Source organism: Hipposideros armiger, unplaced genomic scaffold (assembly GCF_001890085.2).
Source record: "Hipposideros armiger isolate ML-2016 unplaced genomic scaffold, ASM189008v1 scaffold_6, whole genome shotgun sequence".
NCBI classification, from domain to species: domain Eukaryota; kingdom Metazoa; phylum Chordata; class Mammalia; order Chiroptera; family Hipposideridae; genus Hipposideros; species Hipposideros armiger.
Window position 1 is genome coordinate 3135653 of NW_017731356.1, and position 24612 is coordinate 3160264.

The 24612-nt window shown below is 41.4% G+C and overlaps 1 protein-coding gene across 4 annotated transcripts; it reads left to right on the top strand.

Annotated features, from left to right (window-relative positions):
* Positions 1–1750: 1750 nt before the first annotated feature.
* On the top strand, positions 1751–22033 carry LOC109385469 (flavin containing dimethylaniline monoxygenase 2). Of its 4 annotated transcripts, none has more exons than XM_019647798.1 (9): positions 1751–1853; positions 2183–2353; positions 10492–10680; positions 12715–12877; positions 13468–13610; positions 16059–16258; positions 17444–17799; positions 19830–19902; positions 20830–21225. In XM_019647798.1, exons 2-9 carry the CDS (start codon positions 2222–2224, stop codon positions 21179–21181), a joined length of 1608 nt encoding a protein of 535 aa, XP_019503343.1. In that variant the 5' UTR covers positions 1751–1853; positions 2183–2221; the 3' UTR covers positions 21182–21225. The 4 variants fall into 4 exon arrangements, with proteins under 4 accessions (XP_019503343.1, XP_019503372.1, XP_019503363.1 ...); XM_019647809.1 differs by lacking the exon at positions 1751–1853 and adding an exon at positions 1870–2079; XM_019647827.1 differs by lacking the exon at positions 17444–17799 and having other exon boundaries at positions 20830–20919.
* Positions 22034–24612: the final 2579 nt, after the last annotated feature.

Genomic DNA, 24612 nt, shown 5'->3' on the forward strand with positions numbered 1-24612 from the left:
AGTTCGAGTCCAGCCCGAGCTGAGCAGCCGCTGAGCTGCCAACAGGTAGCAGGATGGCTCAGCTTAAAAAAAAAAAAAAAAAAAAAAAAAGAAGTGGTGCCATCAGATATCCTTGCCTTGTTCCTGATCTTAGGAATAAAGTATTCAGTCTTCTACCATTAAGTACATTAGCTGTAGGTTTTTCATAAATGACCTTTAAGTTGAGGAAGTTTCTTTCTACTCCTAGTTTACTGACAATTTTTATCAGGAATGGATGTTGGCTTTGTCAAATGCTTTTTCTCTGCATCTATTGAGATGATTATATGATTTTTAATTTTTAGTTTATAAATATGGTGAATTCCACTATTAATCCAACCTTGCATTCCTGAAATATACCCTAGTTGTTCATGATATATTATCCATTTTATATACTATAGGATTATATTTGTTCACACTTGCCATGAATTTTTGCATACATGTTTATGAGGGAAATTGATCTGTATCTAACTTTTTGATAATATTTTTGTCTAGTTTTGGTATCAGTGAGTTGGGGAGTATTCTGTCCTAATTTTCTGGAAGAGCGGGTATATCATTAACAATATTACTTTGTTAAATACTTTGTCAAATTTACCAGAGAAGCCATCTTGGCCTGAAGTTCTTTGTGGGAAAACTTTTAAACTACAATTTCAAGTTCTTTAACGGATATAAGGTTACTCAAGTTACGTGTTTCTTCTTGAGAGACTTTGGCAGTATGTGTCTTTCCAGCAATTTGTTCTTTTACATAAGGTAATTCAATGGAGACAGGACAGTCTTTTCAACAGATGGTACTGGGACAATTGGATATCCATATGACATGAAAAAACAATGATCTAGAAACTTATAAAGATACATGAGGAGCACAAGAAAAATACATTGAGTGGGGGTGTCTACGCTTCAGGAATACGTTTTAGTATGGGTGTTTTCTCCAACCAAGACTCCAGTGGAAGTGGGGCTAAGTGCAGTGTTGACCCTTCAGACCTAGAATGTTTGAGCCAACGGGGAATTTCACTGGTAAAGTGGACTCGTTGACATCTTATTCAATCAAATGGGCAATATTAATTTGCATCAAACTAGATTTGATGGAATGCTAATTGTAATTTCTGTGCACTTGGCCTGTGTAATCAATAAACATAAGTATGCCCCTTCCCCTCATCTTTACCAATTATGTAAAATAAGATGAGAACAAAAGAATGCTGAGAGCTAGAGAGCATGCTAATTCAAAGGGCACTTCACTCTTGTGGTTGGGTAGGTAGCTGTCATCTGTGAAACCCTTGTGTGTTTGTGAATGGGTATAGTATGTAGCTGGGTGGGTATATGACTGAATCTAGTGTAAGGACGATAGCCGGCAGACTCATTAACAAATTGAATAACTAAAAACTTGAGTAATTCATGATCAATAATCATCATTGATTTTTAAATGAGATTGGTAGAAAGCCTATCCAGTAAGAGACTGCTGGTTTCGTGTCATCAGACACAAAAGAAACTTTCTTTTCATTTACCAGTATTTGCTAATTTGCAAATAAACATTGGCCACCTCCACTACAAAAAGGGTTTTTAAAGCATCTGTATGACGGGCGTAAGTGCATCATATTTCTATGAGACAATGTCGTGAGTGTACAGGCATCCCACCATAACCCTGGCCCTCAGAATAGGGGCCTCTTGCTTAGTTTCAGAGCTAACCAAGTCCTTGGAGTTTCTGCTGGCAGGAAACTGAAGCACTGACAGGCTCCTCCCACTTCTCACAGCCTCTTCCAACTCTTCTTGCATTCCAGCACCCAACCAGCAAAGAAAACAACTCCGACAGAGAGGCTGTGTCAACAGGCACGGCCACAAAGGTAAGGATGGTAGCTGGGGAAAGCAGCTGACCATGAAAAGCTCAGCTCTACACCATAAAACTCTTCACTCTAAGATCCGAACTGGGTTTGGCTCCCCTGCCTCTACAATGTGACTGAGTCGTTTAGCTTGGATATATGGGTTGCACTGCTTCTAAATATTAAACTGAGACTTTGTAAACAAGGCATGCCTCAAAGTTCTGGGAGGCTTTGGAATCTGACTAGTGAGGCATGTTATTGAATTCCTGCTGTTTATCAAATTACAATAGATCTAGTGTTCAAAGCCCATTCCCTAAGCACACCTGTAAGGACTCTCTTCCTTTTTGCCCCAGGGAAGGAGCATTGGCTGATTAACCCCTGGACAAGAGACCATGGCAAAGAAAGTGGCAGTGATTGGGGCTGGGGCCAGTGGCCTGACCTCTCTGAAGTGCTGTGTGGATGAGGGACTTGAGCCCACTTGCTTTGAGAGGACCGAAGATATCGGAGGACTGTGGCGTTTCAAAGTACGTGAGATCTCGTTTATTGAATGGGTTGTGCTGCTATTGCATGGTGAATCATAGCTATTGATGACCTTTCGTGAGGGATTCCCTAAGCAGCTTTGATCAGATTTACTCCACGAAGCTGTACAGGAGTTAAAGAAATAGGCTGGCGTGTCTCCCAGGTCATTACTATCCTAATCAAGGTGACAAACCCCAGCATGTGAAGAATCTCTGCTTCGGGCTTCTAGCCACTGCCTTGCAGCCCACACATTTGTAATTCTCAAAGCAACTTGCTAATAGTAGAGAACATTTTACATAATAGAAGTGACAAGGAGTCTTCCCAAGACACCACTTCTATTCCAAATCATTGAGCAAATGCTTTTTTAGAGAGTGTGTTCTTATTTTATTTTATTTTTTTATCTTACTTTATTTTTCTCTGACACATAAACTGTGTTTGCTTTGCTTAGCTTTACTGATATACCTGCTGGGAAACTCTTTAACTATATTATGAACTATATTCTGTTCATTAAATTCACACTATGAGCCAAACCCAGGTATTGGTAATGCTAGCTGTCCTTAAGAATTTGTATAAAAATGAGAAAGACACCTAGATGGATAACTGTCAAGATTTATAATTATTCCTTCCCACAATCTTTCAAGTAAGTACTAGCATGCCACCTTCTAGGTGTGAGGTCTTGGACAAGTTATTTACACCCCTTTGTCTTAGTTTTCTCAGCTGTATAATGGGGATAAGAATGGAAAAGTGTAATGGTCTCAGTGTTCTTTTGAAGACTAAGGGAGATCTCTCAAATAAAAAACGTAAAGTACGAACTTACAATGAAGTTATTGTTAGCTATTATAACTGCGTTTGTGTTTTATAGAAAAGCAAACAGAAACTGACAGAGATTAAATGATTTGGTCACGGTACACAGCTGGAGCAAACTGGCTTTCAAAGCTGGCTCTCTGTAACACCTAAACAAACAATCAAGTGCCTACTTATAACTATTCTCTGAGGTTAAGCAAAATTTCAGCTCAGAACTCAAGAGTGACAACTTGAGGATTATGTATTAAAGTACGTCTAAGTTGGGGATTAAAACAGGTGGGAACGTCCCGGACAGGAGCAAAGGGGATGCGCACATGAGGAGCAGACTGTTGCATCAGCAGAGGCCATCCAAAGTGCTCTCCCTACACGCCGACCGATTAGGGAATGGCGAGGATATTGGCACATGCGCTTTGCCAGTTCAATTTCATGCCAAAGGGGGTTGTTTGACCTTGGGCTTCTTAAATGTATCTAAGATACACCTGGAGGGTTTCTTAAATTACTGAATTTTGAACACAAGCCCAGACTTCCTGAGTCAAAATCTCCTGAGGAGAGGAATCTATTTTTTTTCCCTAAGAAAGTATATTTTAACATTTTTTATTAAATTTAATGGGGTAACATTGGTTAATAAAATTATATAGGTTTCAAGTGTACAATCTACAGTACATTATCTATTGGGTTGTCAGAAAAGTCATGACACATTTTTGCAACGAAAAACATAGAAAAATGCGTCATGGCTTTTCTGACAGCCCAATATATATTGCATTGTGTGCTCACAACCCAAAGTCAAATGTCCTTCTGTCACCATATATTTGACCCCCTTTACCCTCTTCTACCTCCCCTCTCCCCCTTTACCCTCTGGTAACCACTAAACTGTTGTCTGTATCTATGAGTTTTTGTTTCTTTATTTGTCTTATTTGTTTGTTGCTTTCAGTTTTATATCACACATGAGTGAAATCATATAGTTCTCAACTTTTTCTGTCTGACTTATTTTGCTTAGCATGATGATCTCACGACCCATCCATGTTGTCGCAAATGGCAGCATTTCACCTTCTCTTATGGCTAAGTAATATTCCATTTTATATATGTACATCATCCTTAATGAAGAGTCCCAAATGATTCCTATGATGAGACAAGTTTGGCAAAAATTGCACAAATATCAATTTGTAAAATCTATTCATTCAATGATTTAAGCATAGCCAGAGCTAACGATAGAGATGCTGATATTTATATAGGACTCTGCAAAGTAACTTTGCAGAAAGGGAACTGGAAAAACAGTTGAATCACATTCATTTCTTACTAACAACTGGTCATCGGAATCATTATGGCTTTTCCTGAGAGGGTGACATAACAAGGTGGTCATTCCTGTCTTAACCAAATATGTGTCATTTTGTCCACTCTCAGTTTACCTATAGATTCCATTTGGAGTTTTATCCCCCAGATAGATTTTTTAACGTCAGGAAGAAATGTGAAATTGTAACAAATTTCTTTTTATTAAAAAAGTTGTCACTATTTAGTTTTATTTGGGATTTATTATCAAAGAGTCAAATGCTCCTTACATGATTATCATTAATTTGACAGCAGAAGAGGTGAGAGTTACTTTGAGTGACCTGTCAAAATTACGACTTGATGAACTCCAGGAAGGTATTTCCTGCCCCAAAATATTTCTCCTGCTATCCTATTACTGGTGTCCAAAATTTCAGAATTAGAGAAACTTCCTACGGATTAGAAAAGTTAGATTAAAATTTAAATTAATTAAGCCTTATTAGATATAAAATGGTTAAGGCTATAACTCCTGGGAAACTGTCACAATATCACATTTCAAACCTCTCTTACAACTATATCCAACAGAGAAACGTAAACAATTTTCTTTACCCGAAAAAGACAGCGAAGCTCCCTGCAGGGTGAGGCATACAATAAAGCCAAATTTCACCAGCTGCCAGTGGGGTCATATGAAGGTCGTGATTACCAGGAGATGGGACTGCCAAAGGGAGGAGGTGCCGAAAAGGATGCCGGGAGCCTCCACACCCAGGCCCAGGGCAACTTTGCCTCTGCACCCCTCTACCATCCAGATCCAACTCTGAAAATAGGTTCTTCTTTCATTTCTATATTCAGACCCAATCTTTTAAGATCACTTAACACAGTGGTCACAAGTTAAAATGTAAGAGTCTGACTCTGGGTGGTGAACACACAATGTGATATATAGATGATGTATTACAGAATTGTACACCTTAAATCTACGTAACTTTGTTAACAATTGTCACCCCAATAAACATTAAAAAAAAAAATGTTAAGAGTCCTTCTCCCATGCCAGAAGAGAGGTGCTGAATTCTTCCCAAATGTTCTCCAGCACCCCCTAGTGGCAGTTTTGGAACACAGGATGGGTGGGTAATGAACGTTTTTTGTTTTTTTTAATTAAGATGATTTAATTTAAATATGGAGCCTTTCCTGCCAATCCCCCATTCAGCCATCCCTTCTCTCACAGACAAAGGGCTTAGTGATCCTTCCCTTAGTAATTTCTCACCAATATGCACCATTCTTATATTTTTAACAATTTTTCCAGTAATGGGAAGCACTTGCAATGCATCATCTCATTTTTCTTCACAATATTCCCAGGAAGTAGGTATTATAATTATTCCCATTTACATATGAAGAGAGAACTGAGGAAAAGGATAAACAGCTTGCCCAAGGGAACACCAGTGGTGGAAAAACAACACAAATGCAGGTCTATAGATTCCTGAGCGCTCATACCTACCGTATTTGCCGGCGTATAAGACGATTTTTTGGCCCTGAAAAATATGCCTCCAAGTGAGGGGTCATCTCACTTGGAGTATACGCCAGGTACACTTCAGATAGACTGCCCATATAACAAACTCTGTATTTTGAGTGGAAATGTTAGGGGGTCGTCTTATACGCCCAGTCGTCTTATACGCCGGCAAATATGGTAATAGCCTTCCTGAGGTACTGAGAGAGAAAAGCATCATCTCCCTTCAGCCCCTCACCTGCTCTGCCTCCTTCATTGTTCCTGATACCTGTGTTCACAGGGAAGTTACCAATATACATTGCTTTGGTGAGGTTTTCTTATGGCTTTTCGTTTTTGCATTGTTTTACATTTGGATATAAATATATCTTTTTCCAGCTACATATACACTTGATCCTTGAACAGTGGTGTGGGGGCTGACCCCCATGCAGTAAAAAATCTACATATAACATTTGATTCCCCCAAAACTTACCTTACTAATACCCTCCTGTTGACTGGAAGCTTTTCCCAAAACATAGTCAATGAACATATTTTTAATATTCCATGTATTATATGCTGTATTCTTACAATAAAGTAAGCTAGAGAAAAGAAAACATTAAGAAAAGCATAAGGAAGAGAAAATACATTTATAGTGTTATATGTACTTATTTAAAAGAAATGGTGTATAAGTGGAACCAGGCAGTTCAAACCTGTGTTGTTTAAGAGTCACCTCTACTCAGCTTATTTTAATTAATCTTCATATAATAGCCTCTAACATCTCTCTACCTTGGTTTCCCGTGACTAGACTCAATCTGAAATATCACCTTCTGTCTTAAAATGTGACTCCCCCAAGATCCAATATTCCAAACCAATTTGAAACAGAATTGTGATGTCATCATCAATTTTTGACAAACCACAAAAGCAAAACCTGAAAAGCGACCCTTGCCCTGGCTCTGAAATTATCAGAGGAGCTCAGACATCAGAACCAGTTCTTCTCATTACCTAAAATTGACCTGACAGAGAAGCCAACCTCACTTGAAAACCAACTTGAAAACCAGTATATTGGTTACTGCGTAATGGTCGATCTTAATTTAAACTATGGCTGGTTTCTTAAGATTAACTCTAGTGGCCCATAATAATAGCAAAAGAGGCAAACATGTATTGAGCACTTAATTAGAGTCGGCCATTGTACCAAGCACTTTACCTGAACTAATCAAAGCCTCATAACGATTGTGTGATGCTGGAATTATTAGTGAACCCCATTTGACAGGAGAAAAGGAAGAAACTGACTTAATGTAAGTTGCTCATGGTTATAAAGCCACTAAAAGTGGTAGAAGTAAGATATCAACCCAGTCTGACTCCAGCGCCCTCATGTTTAACACTCCTTTGTACTACTTATAAAATTATCTGGTCTGGACAAAACATTAGCATTTTTTTTTTGCTTTATGAACTAGTTCTGATTTTGAGAACTTGGTAGGATAAGAAACTCATAGACACTCAGTCTTGCCAAGAATATTGTGTTTGATCGTGTTGAAATACCCAGAAATATTGGGTTGTCAGAAAAGTCATGACATATTTTTTCTATGTTTTTCATTGCAAAAATGGGTCATGACTTTCCCAACAACCCAATAGTTTACACAATAGATGTGAGTCTAGTAGTAGGCAACTTGAAGCTAGTGTTTGAAAATGAAAATATCATGATTTATTTATCCAGAGTTCAGAACATTGTATCCTGCGTGTATGAGACAGAAACCACTTCATATTTTAATACAAACTCCCTTTGCATTCTAACACATAGTTAACAATAAACACCACACCAAACTCCAATCACCTAGAAAGTTGCCATGTTCTAATCTGACAAGCCTTTACCAAGCCACTTGACGTTGCAACAAAGTTATCATCTGGGCCTTGATTCTGGAATAGGAAAGATAAACACGTTGCTTATGGAAAGGGCATTTGACTCCTGGCCTGAGTTGGCATGAGTGAATGGATGGATGGATGGATGGATGGATGGATTGGTGGATGGATAAGAAAGAGAGGAAGAAATGTGCGAGGGAAGAGGCTCTTTACAAACTTAGACCTAAATTTAGCAAGGATTCTATATATGCTCTTAAAAGACACAATCTGAGAATACATATTGTTTTAGCTTTGGTGACTCATATGGAAACTGATAACCCCTGTGAAGTCCGATATATATATATTTTTATACTATATATAAGAGGCAAAATCTCACAGTTTACTCTTTTTTAACTCTTTGAAATTGAGGTATAAAGTGAATTAATAGCCAAGATGATAGTCAAGCTGCTACATTACTAAAATCAGGTAGGCTGAGGTATGAGGAAATGAAGCTGCTTTGTTCTGACCAGCCTGGGAACTTAAACTTTTTAACCTTCCAGTCCTGGATATACATCAAACCTTCAGATAATCCTATGATTACTCCCTGTGATCAACTAAGAAAAAGATATCCATGTATCCACACAACCTGGGGTCCATTATCCAAACCACTGGTCCTCTAGAGAATTACCACCTTGGCTCAATCCAGAGGCTAAGAATGCAGGACTAGCTCTTCCCAAGAATTAACTTTGTACTATAACTCTTAGCTTTTCTTTCTTCTTCGGAACACTCTGGGTGTTGCCTAGCTGTGTTTCCTGTCTGCAAACCCTAAGACCCTTGAAAAACATCTTTATCATTTATTTCCAGCAAAGCCTCCAGACTCTTTTTGAGTCTGTTCAACAAAATCAAATACACCCTCTTGCACCGAAAGTGGCAGGAAACTCAAGTGTGAGAGTGAGCGTGCCTGGGTCAGTTACTGTGGTGTCCGCTCTGCCCCCCAAGGTGCCTTTCTTATGCTGCAGTGAACAGTGAACTGTAGCCGACAGCTTTGCTGAAACTTAGAGCTTCCTCCCCAATAACCGTGTGCACCACTGCTGAGCATCTAGTACATCTCTGTTTCACAGCTCAGGGGGCCGCTCTGGTCCAGGCTCACGCAGACTGAAAGACATGGATTGAAACCTGTGTCTAACTCTGAGGACCACACTCCTTCGGCTAGTCCAGGCTGCCTCTTTCCATGTTGCCCCAAAATCGAAGGAGCCTTGCTCTAAAGGTTGACAGGAAAGTAATGATTTTCTATGAATAAGAATGAGAAAGGAACATGCACAATTGATTATTGTGGTCTTGAGATGACAGTTAAATGTTTACTTTATTTACTACTCTGTGGAAGGGAGTGTAGTGCTGCTTATGTAAGACTGAGTAATTTATTTCAATTAATTAGCGAGCTCCTGCAACCCTTCCATGTGTTTTTTTAAAAACCCTCCCTCATGCTGAGTCATAATGCAACTACTATTTGCCTGGATGACGCCTTAGTCTCTGCATAGGCAGAAGCTTCTATTAAGAAGTTCTTGGGGTAGGCCGAGTGGCGCATTGGTTAAGAACTGGCTTGGGATGCCAGAGGGCCCCGGTTCGGATCCCACATATAAGGGCCAGTGACACTGCCCTCCACAGCTAAGATGCTGAACAACAGCTCAACCTGGAGCTGGGCTGCCGTGGGTCGCCAGCGACAGCTAGGCTGCAGTCCCCTGCTGCAGTGGGCTGCCATAAGCTACCATGTGTAGCCAGCAGCCAGCATGAGCGGCCAGCAGCCTCTGTGATTGGCCGTCCAGAAGCCGGGGACTGATCTGCCTCGCCCGGGAAGAGCGCAATGATGGTGCCAACTTGGGCCAGTGAAGCAACATCCTCTACAACTAGACTAAAGAACAAAACGACAGCAACTTGTCTGTTCCCCTTCCCCCAATTCCCCAATTAAAAAAAAAAATCTTAAAAAAAGAAGTTCTTGGATACCATGATTTAAATTGTCTTATAAAAGCCTCTTTGATAACATGCTGATATCAGGGATGACGAACCACCATTCCTTGGGTCTTGTCACGATTTAACGTAAAAGATATTATCATTAAGCAGAGCACTTCTTGTAGGGGAAACTATAGACTCAATCATAGCAATAACATGGGCTGCCTTCTGTGTTACCAAAGCACACTCACTAACATTCCAAATCAAGCTTCAGGTGTGATTGGTATCAATGCTGCTCACCTTTATCACAGGACAAAGGTTGATTTGCATAAAGCATAAAGTGAGGGCAGGTGGTTCAAATCAACATGTGAAAACTCCCTGCCCCCAAAAGTACTCATTTGAATTGATATTCTCTATTATGTTCTCTGACCATTGTCCCAGGGTTTACTGGTTCCTAAAGAGGTGGAAAGTGGGCATAGCCTCCCCAGGGGAATTTCAGTAAGAGGCTGGTAGTCACAATGACTGACATTAAAAAGTTAGAGACCTAGGATGCTAAATACGCCCAAAGAAGGGTTGTTTCCACTTCCAAATCCACCAATGGCAATAGCCCCTCCAGTGAGTGACACTGGAAGGCCCCACCTACGTCCTGTCACACAGGATGATGGAACAGGTACACTGCACCTCCTCACCCAGGTATTTCAATCACATTACAACAACGAAAGAGGATCCAATCACCCAGCGGTGAAATTTAGAAGAGCAGGATACCAAGGGATTTTTTTTTTTAATGTATGATTATCTCTCTTTTATTTGATCCTTTAGGAAAATGTTGAAGATGGCCGAGCGAGTATCTATCAATCCGTCATCACCAACACCAGCAAAGAAATGTCCTGTTTCAGTGACTTCCCAATGCCTGAAGATTTTCCAAACTTCCTGCACAATTCTAAGATCCTGGAATATTTCAGGATTTTTGCCAAAAAGTTTGATCTTCTAAAATACATTCAGTTCCAGGTATTGAATTTGGGGGGAATGAGGGGAATGGTTTTCTCTACATTAGTTCAGATCACATTTAAGTCGAGAAGTTGTTCTGGTAATGAAAGAACTTGTGAATGAAACAAAGCGTTCTAATCCAATGATGCTGAAGGATCAGAGCATGACACAAAACCTCCGAAACTACCCTACACATTATAGATCATGCACATTAAGAGAAGAAAAAAATCATCTGTTAAAATTAAAGGTTTTGATGATTGATTATAGTGATAGTTAAACTGCATTTAAACTGTTTATAACCACTAAAGACTCCTACCCTCATTTCCCTTAAAAAGACGTATGGAAAACACCAAACTGCTAGTTCATTTTCTTACCTTCCCTATAGAAATAGCATGTTTTAGAAAAATGTGTTAAATAAACAGACAGTTCTCCATTCATCTAAGAAGCCTATACAAACTATTTTTGCTAATTATTTTTTCTGGTTGCAATCTCTAGCAAGATAAAGATGGCCAGATCATTTTGAAATACAATTAGAAGTATCTTTCCTGTGTGCTTCCTCAGAAACAATTAATCAACAAGAAAAAAAAAACCAGAAGAATATTCTCACTAACCATATCTGCTGAATTTTTATCAATAACCTTCACTCTGAGAACTAGTAATTGTGCTTAAGAAATAAAATTTAAATTATAACTCTGAATAAATAACTCTTAGTGAAGCTTAGTTTGTTAACACATCTCATTTTCTCAGTAATTTTATAGTTTTTTCCCAGGTTTGAATTATGTTCATTTATAATAGTTGATTTGGGTGAAAAAAATCTATATTTGTAAATACCATTAAAATGTCCAGTTTCATCTAATGTAGTTTACCCCCCCCCCAATTCCTGGTAGATCCATCCTATGAATGACAAAGTCCTTATACCAGAAGATTTGATAGGTCTTTGTCCACTTAATTATCAAGCTATTGAACAGGAATATTGCCCTCTTATGATATATAATTTATATTATCTGTTCTTTCAAAGGTCATGTTAGGATTGTTTGTGTTACTGCTGTAATTGGTTTCTGGGGGTTGCAGCGGGGCTAGGAAAACTCATTTCTGTTTATTGGTCTCTGAGTTGGCATAAGCCAAAAGATGTTAGGGCTCAGCTCAAACTGGAAAGGGCTCTGTTTCATTTCTAATCACCTCCCAAGTGATGCTGAAAGCATTGGTCCTCGAACCGCATTTTGAACAGCAAGAATCCACAGTACGTTAGCTAACATACTACCCTGGGCTGCAACTCTGACATCTTTAATCGCAGCTGAAAATACCCAGCCATTTTATAGTACTTTCATAAGCTTTACACTAATATCCCATACATGTTTTTGAATTTGAACCATCTCAAAAATTGCCTATGCAGAATTTTGAAAAATATCTGAAAATTGAAAAGCACGTAGAAAAGGCTTGGGTCCTTGCAAACAAGAGAAGCATGCCATACCCACAGGTGAGACAAGCTTTGCTTCCGTTTGACCTTGTTACTTACACACAGTAGACATACGACCTTTATGTAACTGATAAATTATTTCATCCAAATGAGATCATGAACATGATGTACTCTGCTTTACAAACACGAAACGCGAGCAACTGCCATTCGTGGAGTGCTGGCAAGGTACCAGGCAGTATGAAAAGCGCTTAGTGCCAAGTGCTTAATCTGCACAGAGAGAGACACATACAAGTTTCTTGGTAAATACTGTGTGATCATTTGAATGATAAATGTGTGTTTGCACGTCGCACAGAGCTCACCTTGCATTTCGCCCCAGTTCTTACTCGGTCTTCAACAGACTGGCGCCCAATGCTGAACGGACATCTCGCACAAAGCAGCCCGTCCTCAGTAGCTCCCTGCCAAAGAAGAGTGGGAAAGGCATGCTGAACAGTCTTTGCCATAACTGGCTTGAAACGGATTCAAATGGAACCTAAATGGAGTTGCACACTGCACTCTACCCGTCCCCACTCCCGGGGCACTGGACAAAGCCCTTGTGATGCCCGATTAATTTTCCATGGTGCCTTCTCTGTTTGCTTAAGACAACTGTCCTCAGTGTGAAAAAACGCCCGGATTTCTCATCCTCTGGCCAATGGGAGGTTGTCACCGAGACCAGAGGCAAGGAGCAAAGCGCTGTCTTCGATGCAGTTATGGTTTGCAGCGGCCATCACATCCTCCCTTACCTCCCATTGGAGTCATTTCCAGGTGAGGCCGGGGATCCCCAGCTTTTTGGAGTCGGTGTCTAGGCACTTTATGTGCAGTTTAGATCTACAGGTAGAATTAGCCTCTGCAATTTGGGGACAATAGTAAGATCAGGATAGAGCTGGAAGGACGAAAGACTCCCAATACCATCTTTGTTCCTGTTGACCTCTCTGGGTCTTCGTTACCCAGGGAGTTCTGCTAACCTCCTCCAGAGTCAGCATTTCAGGGAATTCTCACCTACACTGGCTCTCTGTTGGGGAGGCCCTTTTAGCCACGGACCTGCCTTGGCCTTTTTCCATCCTGCCAAACACCTTTGACTTTGTTCTGTCCCTGCAGCCTTTTCCACAGAACCACGCCCCCAAGACAGGGTTCCTAAAGAGGGTTCCTGGAAACTCTTCGGCTCCTGGACCATAGCTTAACTTTTCTTATGTGCTTTATACTTTGAGTTCGCCATCTGGCCTTGCTATTGCAACTCCCCTAAGAGGGGAAAAGGCCAAACAAACGATTGGCTCCAGAAAAGAAAAGCTGATGATGCAGTTTGATTGACATTAACTTGACAGAGTTGACAGGCTGCTCTCTTTTTTCTCCTGAAGGTATCGAGAGGTTCAAAGGCCAGTATTTCCATAGCCGCCAATACAAGCACCCAGAGGGATTTGAGGGGAAACACATCCTGGTGATTGGATTAGGAAACTCGGCCTCAGATATCGCCGTTGAGCTGAGTAAGAAGGCTACTCAGGTGCGGTGCTCTCTGCTGACTTTGTACCATGGAGGAGAGGAAAGGGGCAGACATATTGAAAAATCCGAGCCGTCGAATCAAGGCTCCATTACTCATTAATTGGTTGGTTGTTTGGTTGGTTGGTTGTTTGGTTGGTTGCTCAGTGTGGTACCATAGAAAATCTGGAGTCAAAGAGCCAGAGTTTACCTCCCAGCTCTGCCACTGTCAACTGTGTGGCCTAGGGTGAGTCATTTCACTTTTCCGGGCTACGGTTCTCTCACTTTTTAAATGGGAAGTTTGGACCAGATGACTTTCAGCCTAAGAGGCCTTGTTTTTACCCAGGGGGTTTAGTGAAAAGTTGACCTGTTCATATTTTGGGGAGTGCCATTTAGAAAGTTAACGTATACTTGAATTATATTTGAAATGTAAATAATCATTGGTTATCTAAGGGTCATGAAAAAAAGGTGAAATCAACTGTAAGACTCCCGGCCAAGATCATAGATATTTAGGTGCCTGCCGAGGCCTTCAAACCACTGTCATCTTTGTCCCTGCTCAGGAATGACAAGGCTGAGCTGCCAAGGACTCAAGCATTACGAGATGTCAATAATGCTTGGGAACAGCAGAAACTAAACCCCTTCCGGCGGGACAGACCTCGGCAAAGACAGGAAAATAGCTAAGGTTCCTCTCTCCTAAGCATTCTCTCCCAGCAGGGCATGGACCCAGGGGCCCTGTCACTTGTGCACTAGCCTCCTCAGCCTGGTGGCATCTTCTGACATCACGGACTTACCATGGCCATGGCCGCAACTAGCACAACCATCCTGTCCTGAGTTTCACACTTTCAGGACTTGAGATGCCCAGTAGCAAATGTGATAAACAAATATGGTGCCTGCCCCAGCAGACTAATGAAGGGGTTACACTGGGACCTGTCAGAGTCACCTCTCGGTCAGGGCCATGGAAGAGGGGGAGATAGGAAGTAAGGGAATGAGACACTCATGGAAATATTAAGTATAATACCTAATACCTGATCAAAGTATTGTCAAGTCAACATAAGGGCAGCAGCAAGGAACAACGGGGACATAAGTCTATCACCACACACAGACCAATAATGTAATACTGTTTTGTGTAGGTACGGCTTTACAAGCTAAGAACTTGAGGTCCTTCCCAGCAAAATTTGTCTCCAAATTCTGGCTTACTCCAGATGTGTGACACCATACAAAACTCCTCTCCTCCAGCCTAAATTCACAAAGTAGTAATAGCTAGCAGGCAATAGTTTAAATGCTTTACATATTCGTGTATCATCTCACTCAATCTGCCCAACAATCCCATGAGGTTTGCAGACAGACAGAGAGGTTGACATACCTTGCCCAAGGCATTACAGCTATTAAGTAGCAAGGCTGGGGGATTCAAACCTAGGCAGCCTAGATCTGGGGTCTTGGGTCTAGAGCCCATGATCTCAAACTCTTAAGTGTATCAATTTCCTTACAAGTGAATCATATGTAAGGATTCGTCTGAGACAGCCTTACACAACAGAACTCATAAGACGGTATGTGACATTTTGAGAAGCAATTCAAACATTCATTTGGACAATGGGGGAGTAACAGTAAGCAAGGCAAAATACATATTTGAACATATATTTTTATATATCCATATTTCAAAACACATTTTGAAAGCAAGAGAAATCTGAGTAAGAAAGGTGAAAAATACATCTGAAAGAGGATTCAGGTGTGCACTTGAAGAGACTGGGAATCACGGTCTAAGTTCAGAGTTTTTAACTTTTAGGATACATAAAACGTTCTTCTAAGTATGGGAGGAAGCTGATTCGCCTTGTTATTCCCACTCCAAGGTAGAGAGCCATACATTTACACCTGCATAGTCACTGGGCTGCAGCCATCCATTTCCTACGGTCATAATTATTCACCTTCACTATAAAAGAAACTTGGGTGGGTGGAAAAGAGGAGGGGAGGGAAGAAACATCGCACGACAACTGTAAACACAGCAGAGTCATGGATTTTACGATGGGTATTAGCCCAAAGAGTTCCTCGTGTGTCCATGCAAGTTCTCATGACTAGTGCACTCTTCCTCTTATTGGGGTATATACCACGGGGTACCCCCTTTATCATAAAGTTGCCACAGACCAGTGAAAACTAGAAGGTGCTTCACTTGGAGGCCAATCATCTTTAAAACAGAGCATTTCAATGGGCCGGCTGAGTGGCTCAGTTGGTTAAGAGCTCGCTCAAGAGTTTGAGCTCTGAGCAACAGCGGTTCGAGTCAGCCCGAGCTGAGCAGCCGTGAGCTGCCAACAGGTGGCGGGATGGCTCAGCTAAAAAAAAATAAAATAAAATAAATTTAAAAAAAAAACAGAGCATTTCAGCAAATTCTGGGACTGTACATGTGATACATCACCTGCCCAGCAGATCCCTCCCAAAAGGGACAATGCCCTAAGTGAATTGTATTCCTCTTTGCTGACAGGTATTTATCAGCACCAGGCATGGTTCCTGGATCGTGGGTCGTATCTCTGAAGGTGGCTATCCCTGGGACCATGTCTTCCACACCCGGTTTAGTTCCATGCTCCGAAACGTCCTGCCACAAATGCTTCTAAAATGGATGATGGAACGACAGATGAACCAGAGGTTCAGCCATGAAAATTATGGCCTTGAGCCTCAAAACAAGTAGGGTTATTTTGCTTTTTTTTAATGGTATACTCATTGGTAAGCAAGGTTGTCAGAGGTGCCTCTCTTTGCAAAGAACCAACAATGGTAGTTCAAGCTACAACCGAACGGCATAGGTGTCATATAGGTCCTGGAGTTTGAATTCCAGATTTGTTCAGTATGCCTATAGAAAAGTAAATACTTAAGAAGATCAAGTAGAAATGGTATGAGCTGCTCCGAAAAGCAGAATAGATCAGGGAAGGAACTTTCTAATACCCAGAGCGGCCCGACATTAGAAGGGCTGCTTTAAGGGACTGTGACCTTCCTTTCAGAGGGTTGTCATGGGAAAGTGTGCCAAATTCTCCAGCTGATAACTCATGCTTTGCAGGTTCTTCCCGTGGAGGGGAGGGGGAATCTTTGTTCATCTCAAAGTTCTACATCACCAACCTTATAAACACAAGCAAACATTATAGATGTTTATTTTAATTTAGTTGATAACAGGCTCCTTCCCTTAAAAAAAAGAGCTTTGGAATATTTCAACAATGCCATGTGACTACTGTATTCTGAGACCTGATACATGTGGCATGTATTGTCTTATATTTTTTAAAAAATGGTTCTCATATCTCCAAAAAAAAAAAGAGAATTTAAGAAGTACAAGTAGACTTTGCTTTATCACCCAGGCTATCATATACGAGACTTATGGATACTTGGGATTAACAAATATCTCCAAACTTAATTCTATACATTAATTTCCACATTGATCCCTTACTAAGTTTCAAAACTAATGGGAATTTAACAAATGTCCCCTTCCTTACTTATGACCAGAGATTAAATGGAACAGCAAGATAATTAATGGTTGATAACATAAAAGAATGGTAGAAATATCAATAGGATAATAACCACCGGAATAGTCAGGGATTAACCATAGGCACTGCCATTTTGTCTAAGCCATTGGGGATGCTTCCTGTTTTAAAATATCTTTTACTCCCATCACCTACAGGTTTTTCCTGTGTTGAGGGCAGAGATTTGTGACATGGAAATACAGTCAGATAGTAAGGCTTGGGCCAGGACCCCTAATCAAATTAGAAAGTTTTATGGATATTTGAGAAACCTCTTTATTCTCAGAGCCAACCCCATGGAACATCAAGAGGGCTCCAGACTCCTTATTAAATGCTCCTTCCAGGTGTTTCCTTCGGTATGTTTCAGATACCTTATGAAAGAACCAGTACTAAATGATCATCTTCCAAGCCATATACTCTATGGAGCCATCAAGGTGAAATCAAGAGTGACAGAGCTCACAGAAACTGCTGCTATCTTTGAGGACGGGACGGTGGAGAAAGACATTGATGTCATTGTCTTTGCAACGGGATATACTTTCTCTTTTCCCTTCCTTGAAGAGTCACTGGTTAAAGTAGAGGAAAACATGGTTTCACTGTATAAATACATGTTCCCTCCTCACCTGGAGAAGTCAACCCTTGCCTGCATTGGCCTCATCCAGCCCCTTGGTTCCATTTTTCCAACTGTTGAACTTCAAGCCCGTTGGGCGACAAGAGTTTTCAAAGGTAAGTGAGTAGCTGAGGATTTCATACCTGGTGGGGTTTGCTCAGTAATAAGTTTAGATAAGGCTGCCTACCTTGACTGTTCTCATAAGATTTACATCCTACAACGTTACTAGAAACATCACAAAATAACAAATATAGAGATACAATAGTAATAAATATCTGCCACCATTTCTTTAAACTATTAGAATTCAGAGAATTTTGATTGGCGTAAAGTTCAGCGTATGTCATCCTTTCTTGGAATCATGAGAGAAGCGCTGAGAAAGAGAACACCTGTGACTCCTGGTTTCACCTATAAGAAGTTTATAAATTCCTCAGAATATGTGCAAGTCAAGAGACCTACGACTTGCTCCACACTTCACTCCAAATAAACTCTTACTACCTAAGCAGTTGAACCTCACAGATCCCTACAAAGTTATAAAATTATTGAAAGGTTTCTATCTCAGCATCTGTGTAGCACTTTTCTCCGCTCAGAAAGCTATTATCTCACCGACCCAAGGGTCAATTCAGTTCACCAAAAACACATTGAGCATCTAGCCCTGTGCTAGGACCTGGTGGGGTAGAGAGAAATTTAAACATATCTGTTCGACAAAATAAGATGAATGCTTTGATGGAGGGATGGGTGGAGTGTGTGTGAAGAAGATAGATGGCGTGTAGTAAAAGCAGGGTAGGACAAGGGGAGGGCAGGTGAAGGAAAACTTTGTAGAGGACTGAATTTCTCAGGTATAGAAAAGGAAGTCCCTTGAGCTAGAGTGCAGAGGCATGATGCACATGGAGAATTAGAGGCTGTCTGACATCCCTAGAACATCATGGGTGACACATGTCATGGGCCAGAACACGGGAACCTTGTGAGGCATGCTAAGGAACTTGCATGTAAAATGTAGAGTGGCTCATCTCAAATCTAGCTCCACATAAATATCACCTGGTGGGTCCTTAGGGACCCTGATGAAGTCTGGCCTGGGGACCTAGAATCTTCATTTTAGAAAGCTCTTCAGACAGAGGACCCAATGAAAGGTTATAAGCAAGGAAGAGGCATTCTCAGATTTACATTTTTGATACACAATTTCAACATTCGTGTGGAAGACAGGCTTGAAAGAAGAAAAGAATGGAGTCTCAGAGACCAGAGAGAAGGCACTGCAATAGCCTGTGTTAAACTACGATGCAACCTGAGCCAGGCAGACAGACCCAGTGGGGGAGATGGTATACATGTGAGAAGTAGTTAAGGATATAATCAGCAGGGCATAAGGACTGGCTCAGTATGGCAAGAGCAGGGAAGAGAGAGGAACCAAGAACGATGACTTGCCAATCTCTGGCCATGGAACCTGGGTGCACATCACTGTTGTGAGCAGAGAGGGTGTGTGTGGGAAAAGATGCAAGGATGAGCAGGAGGGCTTCAAAGATGAGCTCAGTTTGGGACTTATTAAATCTGAGATGTCTAATGACAAGCCACATCCAGAGGGGAACTGACTGTGTTTCAACATGTCTGAAGCTCCGGGGACACTTGTGGATGGGTATGGAGTCAGCACATGATGGTAACTCTTGCATCAACCTACTTTCTCCATCCCCACTGCCCTACCTTAGTCTGCACCCCTCTACCTCACACCAGCCTTTTCACTGGTCTGGCTGCCTTTAAACTCACCTCCCTGGAGCCCATTTTCTGAAATTCAGCAGCTTGAAGGATCTTTTCAAAGGCAAAGCTTACCTTATCACCTCCTACAGAAAACCCTTTCATGGCTTCCCATCACCTTCAGCATAGAGCTCAGGCCACCTGACATGGCTTCCCGACTCCTCCTTGGACTTGCCTTCCTTCTCCAGCCTCTTCTCTTACCCCTCCACCTCAGAGTTTATGCTGTAGCTCAAGGGCAGCATCCTATAGAACTCATTGGGCATGGTGCTCCCTGGAGTTCAACATCGCAGCAGCCCTGAGTGGTGGAACATGGGTCCACGGCCAGAGTCTAATTGTAAGAATCAAATACTAGACAAAGCAATGCTACTGAATGAAACCATGACTCAACCAGGCTTTTATTTTCTAGGCTTGTGCACCTTGCCCTCAGAGAGGACTATGATGGCAGACATCATCAAGAGGAACAAACAAAAGATTGACCTGTAAGAATGTGTTTCTTAACATTCTTTATCTAGAGCAGTGTTTCTCAAAGCATAGGTTTAGGACCACCTGTAGGAACCACCTAGCTGCTCGTTACAAAAGCAGACTTCCGAGCTCCACCCCAGACCAACCGAATCAGAATCTCCGGATGAGACTGGACATTTGTATTTTCACGTTCTTCCTAGGTGACTCTTCTACATAGTGGTTAAAAAACCAACTACTTAAAGATAGGACTTTTAACAAATCAGAACATTTTCCCCTTGACTTAATTTCCATTTTATAAGATGCCCATGTTAGATTCCATGTCTTCTCAAGCCGCCCACATTCTGTGTTGGAGAGGAAACGGGATCGGGACAATGGTGGTGACCTATCTCTGGAAAGTTAGCTGGGGGGGGGGGGGGGTCTCCAATCCAAGTAAATTAGAAAAGAGGTTGGTGTGAATCCTGAAGGTTCGAATACCCTTGGAAAGTTGACCTGGAGTCTTACATCACATGAAGGGATTACCTCATGGTCAAATTCTAATCCACCTAACATTCACTGAGCATTATATGCCAGCCTGAGAGCCAGGTACTTGAATAAGTTAACAGGCAAATTCTAAGGGTCTCCTCTGTGTAAGACATTGATGTAGGCTTCTGTCCGTGTTACCTCACGCACCTTGGCAGCGATCCTGACCAACTGGCACTCTGCTGAGTAAATATCAAATAATAATCATGGTTGTAAATTGTGTTACATGCCTAGAACTTCCATGTGTGTTCATGGTTATTTGTGGGACAGCCTCGGAAATGGGAGCCTCTGGTGAGATAAGCCAACATTTTCTACCCAAGAGTCTCTAAAAACTCACCCATTCTTTCGATAGCTACTGAACACCTAATGTCTGCATGTAACTTCGAACATCCTGTGAATCTGCCCTTCTCGCTTTCTTCATTTAGGTTTGGCAAGAGCCAAAGCCAGATATTGCAGACCAATTACGTCGATTACTTGGACGAGCTCGCCTTAGAAATAGGTGCGAAGCCAGACCTCCTCTCTCTCGTCTTAGAAGACCCTAAACTGGCTGTGAAGCTCTACTTCGGACCCTGCAACTCCTATCAGTATCGTCTGGTGGGGCCTGGGCGGTGGGAGGGAGCCAGGAATGCCATCCTCACCCAGAAACAAAGGATCCTGAAGCCGTTAAAGACACGCACTCTGAACCCTTCTCTCAAGTCCCCATTCTCCTTCCTGTTGAAAATCCTGGGGCTTCTTGCTGTTGTGGTGGCCTTTTTTTTCCATCTTCAGTGGTTCTAATCTGTTGGTCTAGTGCTTTTGGCTTTATTGTCAGTCAGAACCTCTTCCCGAAAAGAGAAAAAATAAAAGGCTAAAAGAAAAAAACAATAAATCTATATTCTAAATCTTAGAGTTGAGAACAGCGTTAGAAGGATAACTGTGGAAAATTAGCAGAACAACGTCTACGCACAAAACCAAAACTGGGTCATGAAATGTCATTGCCGTTGTACCCTTTCCTCCAGTTCACCAGGCTTTCCAGAAAGGACAATGAAATATTGCAGGCTAAATAGTGCTGCCAGCCCTGACGTAGGCGAGCTATGCGGAAAACAGCAGCATTACACAGAACGGACAGCAGGCCCCTTGGCTTCAGAAAATTTAAGTGGTGGGTAAATATTTGAACTCCTGTGCGATGTTCTGGACAGTTTTGCTGTCCAGACTCTATTTGGTGACAAAGTCCTCAAACACGAGGTCCTGCTCCGTTTACTTGGTGGGGAAACACTCAAAAATGCTGGAGAGAAAAATGAGGCTAGACTTTAAAAGAATGGCCATGCTCAGATGGACTTTTAGGGTTTCATAGCGAAAGCGGAGCATGTCTTACATTTTTAAATATTTTCTTCTATTTCTTAAATTTTATTCTTATATTTTGACAGAAACACTGCTGTAAAGCTAGAATTAAACATGCCATAACAGCTATATGTATAGTTATTACTTATCACAGACCAGACGTTGTGCTCTGCGCACAGTATACATACATTATATTACTTCATTCTGTGAGATACGTGCAGCCATTATACCCATTTTGCAGAAATGAAGGTGAGACTCAGAGCAGCCGGGTAACAGGCAGAAGATGATACAGCTGGGATTGGAACTGGATACGCTTGACCCTAGAACTAAAGATTATTACTTTGCCCTATAATACACTTATTTACAGAAACCTCCAGTATTGATAAAGTACTTAACAGTCTTATTTTATTTATAATTCTATATATGCTATTTTTGGAGGATCTTGACATAAAACGCAGCACTCCAATTAATTTTATTTATAATATTTGTATTGCAGCTAGATCTAAAAAAGCATTTGGAGGAATTTACAGTGACAGACACTCATACAATACCATTTATAATAATCGTCAACATTTGGGAAAACAAGCATCGCGGGGGAAAGTATATTCCCCATGTAGATGAAAAGCGTTATAATGACTGAACCTTGTATTTAGCACTAACCGTACAGAGAACCAAGCCAAAGGCCAAACCTATATGGAATCTTTGTCATCTGATAAAAGCAAGCATATCAGTTTGTCAGGAGACAAATTTTCTTGGAACTGAAGTCCAAAAAAGATAGATGCAACTCGGTGTCGATAGACATTGAGCAACTTAATAGATAAGCAGCTGGTTATGGGACATTCACTACAGCTGTTCTTTCTATGGACTGGGCTTTGGGAGATAAACTATGCTGCAAGCCCAGACCCAGGGCTTCACAGAGGCCAAAGATCAGAAATTAAAAGATTTAGGCAAACCTCTGCTCTTAATCCTCCAAAGCTTCTGTGGACATTGTTCTTCGCTTTGACCTGCACATCTCCCCCAAAAGCCTAAAACAATGGGGTGGCAAGCTCTGTCCCTGCAAAGCTTTTTCTTTAAGGTCCACTGAAATGACATCAGCATTTAAATGCGAGATTTTGTTTTCATTGCTTCTATTAGCAGTGTCCTTTGAAAAGCATTGCAGATGGCGTATGGACTTAGTTCTTCATTAAAAACTGAATACTTTGCTAATTACTGAAGATTAGTTGCAAGCCATTACATTAATAATAATGGAATTTATCAAGCCTTTATAGCAAGCGTAGGCAAACTACTATCGGTAGTTAGGAATAGGCTTGAGGAGTTGGGGAACAGCTGTTACAGGACAGAAGTCTCAGAGCATGGCCCTGCTCTGACCCGAGTTCTTTCCAGTCTGTGCTGGTTTGTTCCAGGGGGCGAAGTGGGCATACTCACTCCCCCCATTGCCACCCAGCTCAATCGACTATCTCTGATTATTCCTGAAATGCACAGCTCACTTAAGGATATTGTATCATTATGCAGTCTGTGCCAGTATCCATGTGCTAGGAAGGGGTGTGTGTGTGTGTAAGAGAGAGAGACAGACAGAGAAAAGGTGGGGGATGGGGGGGCATGGCAGATGTACAAATAAAGGGCTGGATACAAGTCTGACAGCACCAATGAACATGGCTTCCTAGGAAACATATAGGTGAGTCACACTGGAAACAGTTAAAAAAAAAAAACAGCAGTGGGTAACCGACACAGAGTGGAACTCAGATGTAGGATAATTTGCGTTTTCCTGACACCAATATGTAAGGTCCATAGTCAATTAAAAACCAATACCCAGAAGGTGAGACTCTCACCAGAGGTTCCCAAGCTTTCTAGGTTCAAGGGCCCTCCAGTGTGTAGCCCTCAGCGAGTCAGCCTTTTGCAGTGCCCTCAGGCTATTGTTTCTCTTATGAAGTCGTCAGGTCCAAATAACTTACATATTTCTGTTTTTACAACTTTGTAGTTGTTTGGGGAAAAAAAAATAATACACAAATTGAAAGAAAAGGGATACTTTAATTTTACTCTTGAATAATCACAATTCCTTAACAAGGAGGTACCGGTATATGTGCTTGCTGGGCCCTGCACAGATTCCCAACTCTAGGGACCAGGCCACACAGTGTCCCTTCATTTCCTGCTCCACCTAGACCAGCTTTCATGCTGCACTGGCTTCTGAACACTGCAACTGCCCAAAACCTGACTTTGCAAAGGTGTGACATCACTGAATGGAACACAGCCCTACCTGATATTAAGGCTGCGAATGGCCCCCAGCTAATATTTTGCTCAACAGACATGGAGTATTACTGTGCTTCCCTTGAAGTTTTAAAATAACTCAGAGCACCGCAGTACACAATTTTGGGAGTGCCCAACCTAGCTTCATATCCTGACCCCCTATACCATCCCAACAGGCCAAAGTGGGCGACTCCGTCGGACTTCAGGACGTGACATATTTGCACTTTACTTCTTTGAAGGAGAGAAAGCAATATAAAATGCCCAGGAAAAGAGTAGTAGTTTCTAGTCCCGTGGTTACAAATATTAACTATTATGCAACCAACAGTGAATGCCCGGCTCATGCAGTAATGCTGTGTTGCTCAAGTTATTTCACTTGTCATTTTTATAAATTCACCTTCATCCAGTGACACCTACCTCACCGATGTAGTCATTGTTTCTTAATTTTTATTACTTACTTCCTTCACATTGAGTCAGTTTTGAGGAGGCTTTCTTCATTAAAATAATAAAAATAGTAGTAATAGGAATAAAACACGCTGCTTTTGAAACCTCCAACAGAGGAATGGACACATTTCTATTGAATATTCACACAAGGAGCAACAACATTACAAATGTTATTTTTGCAACAGCATGCAAAATAGCACTCC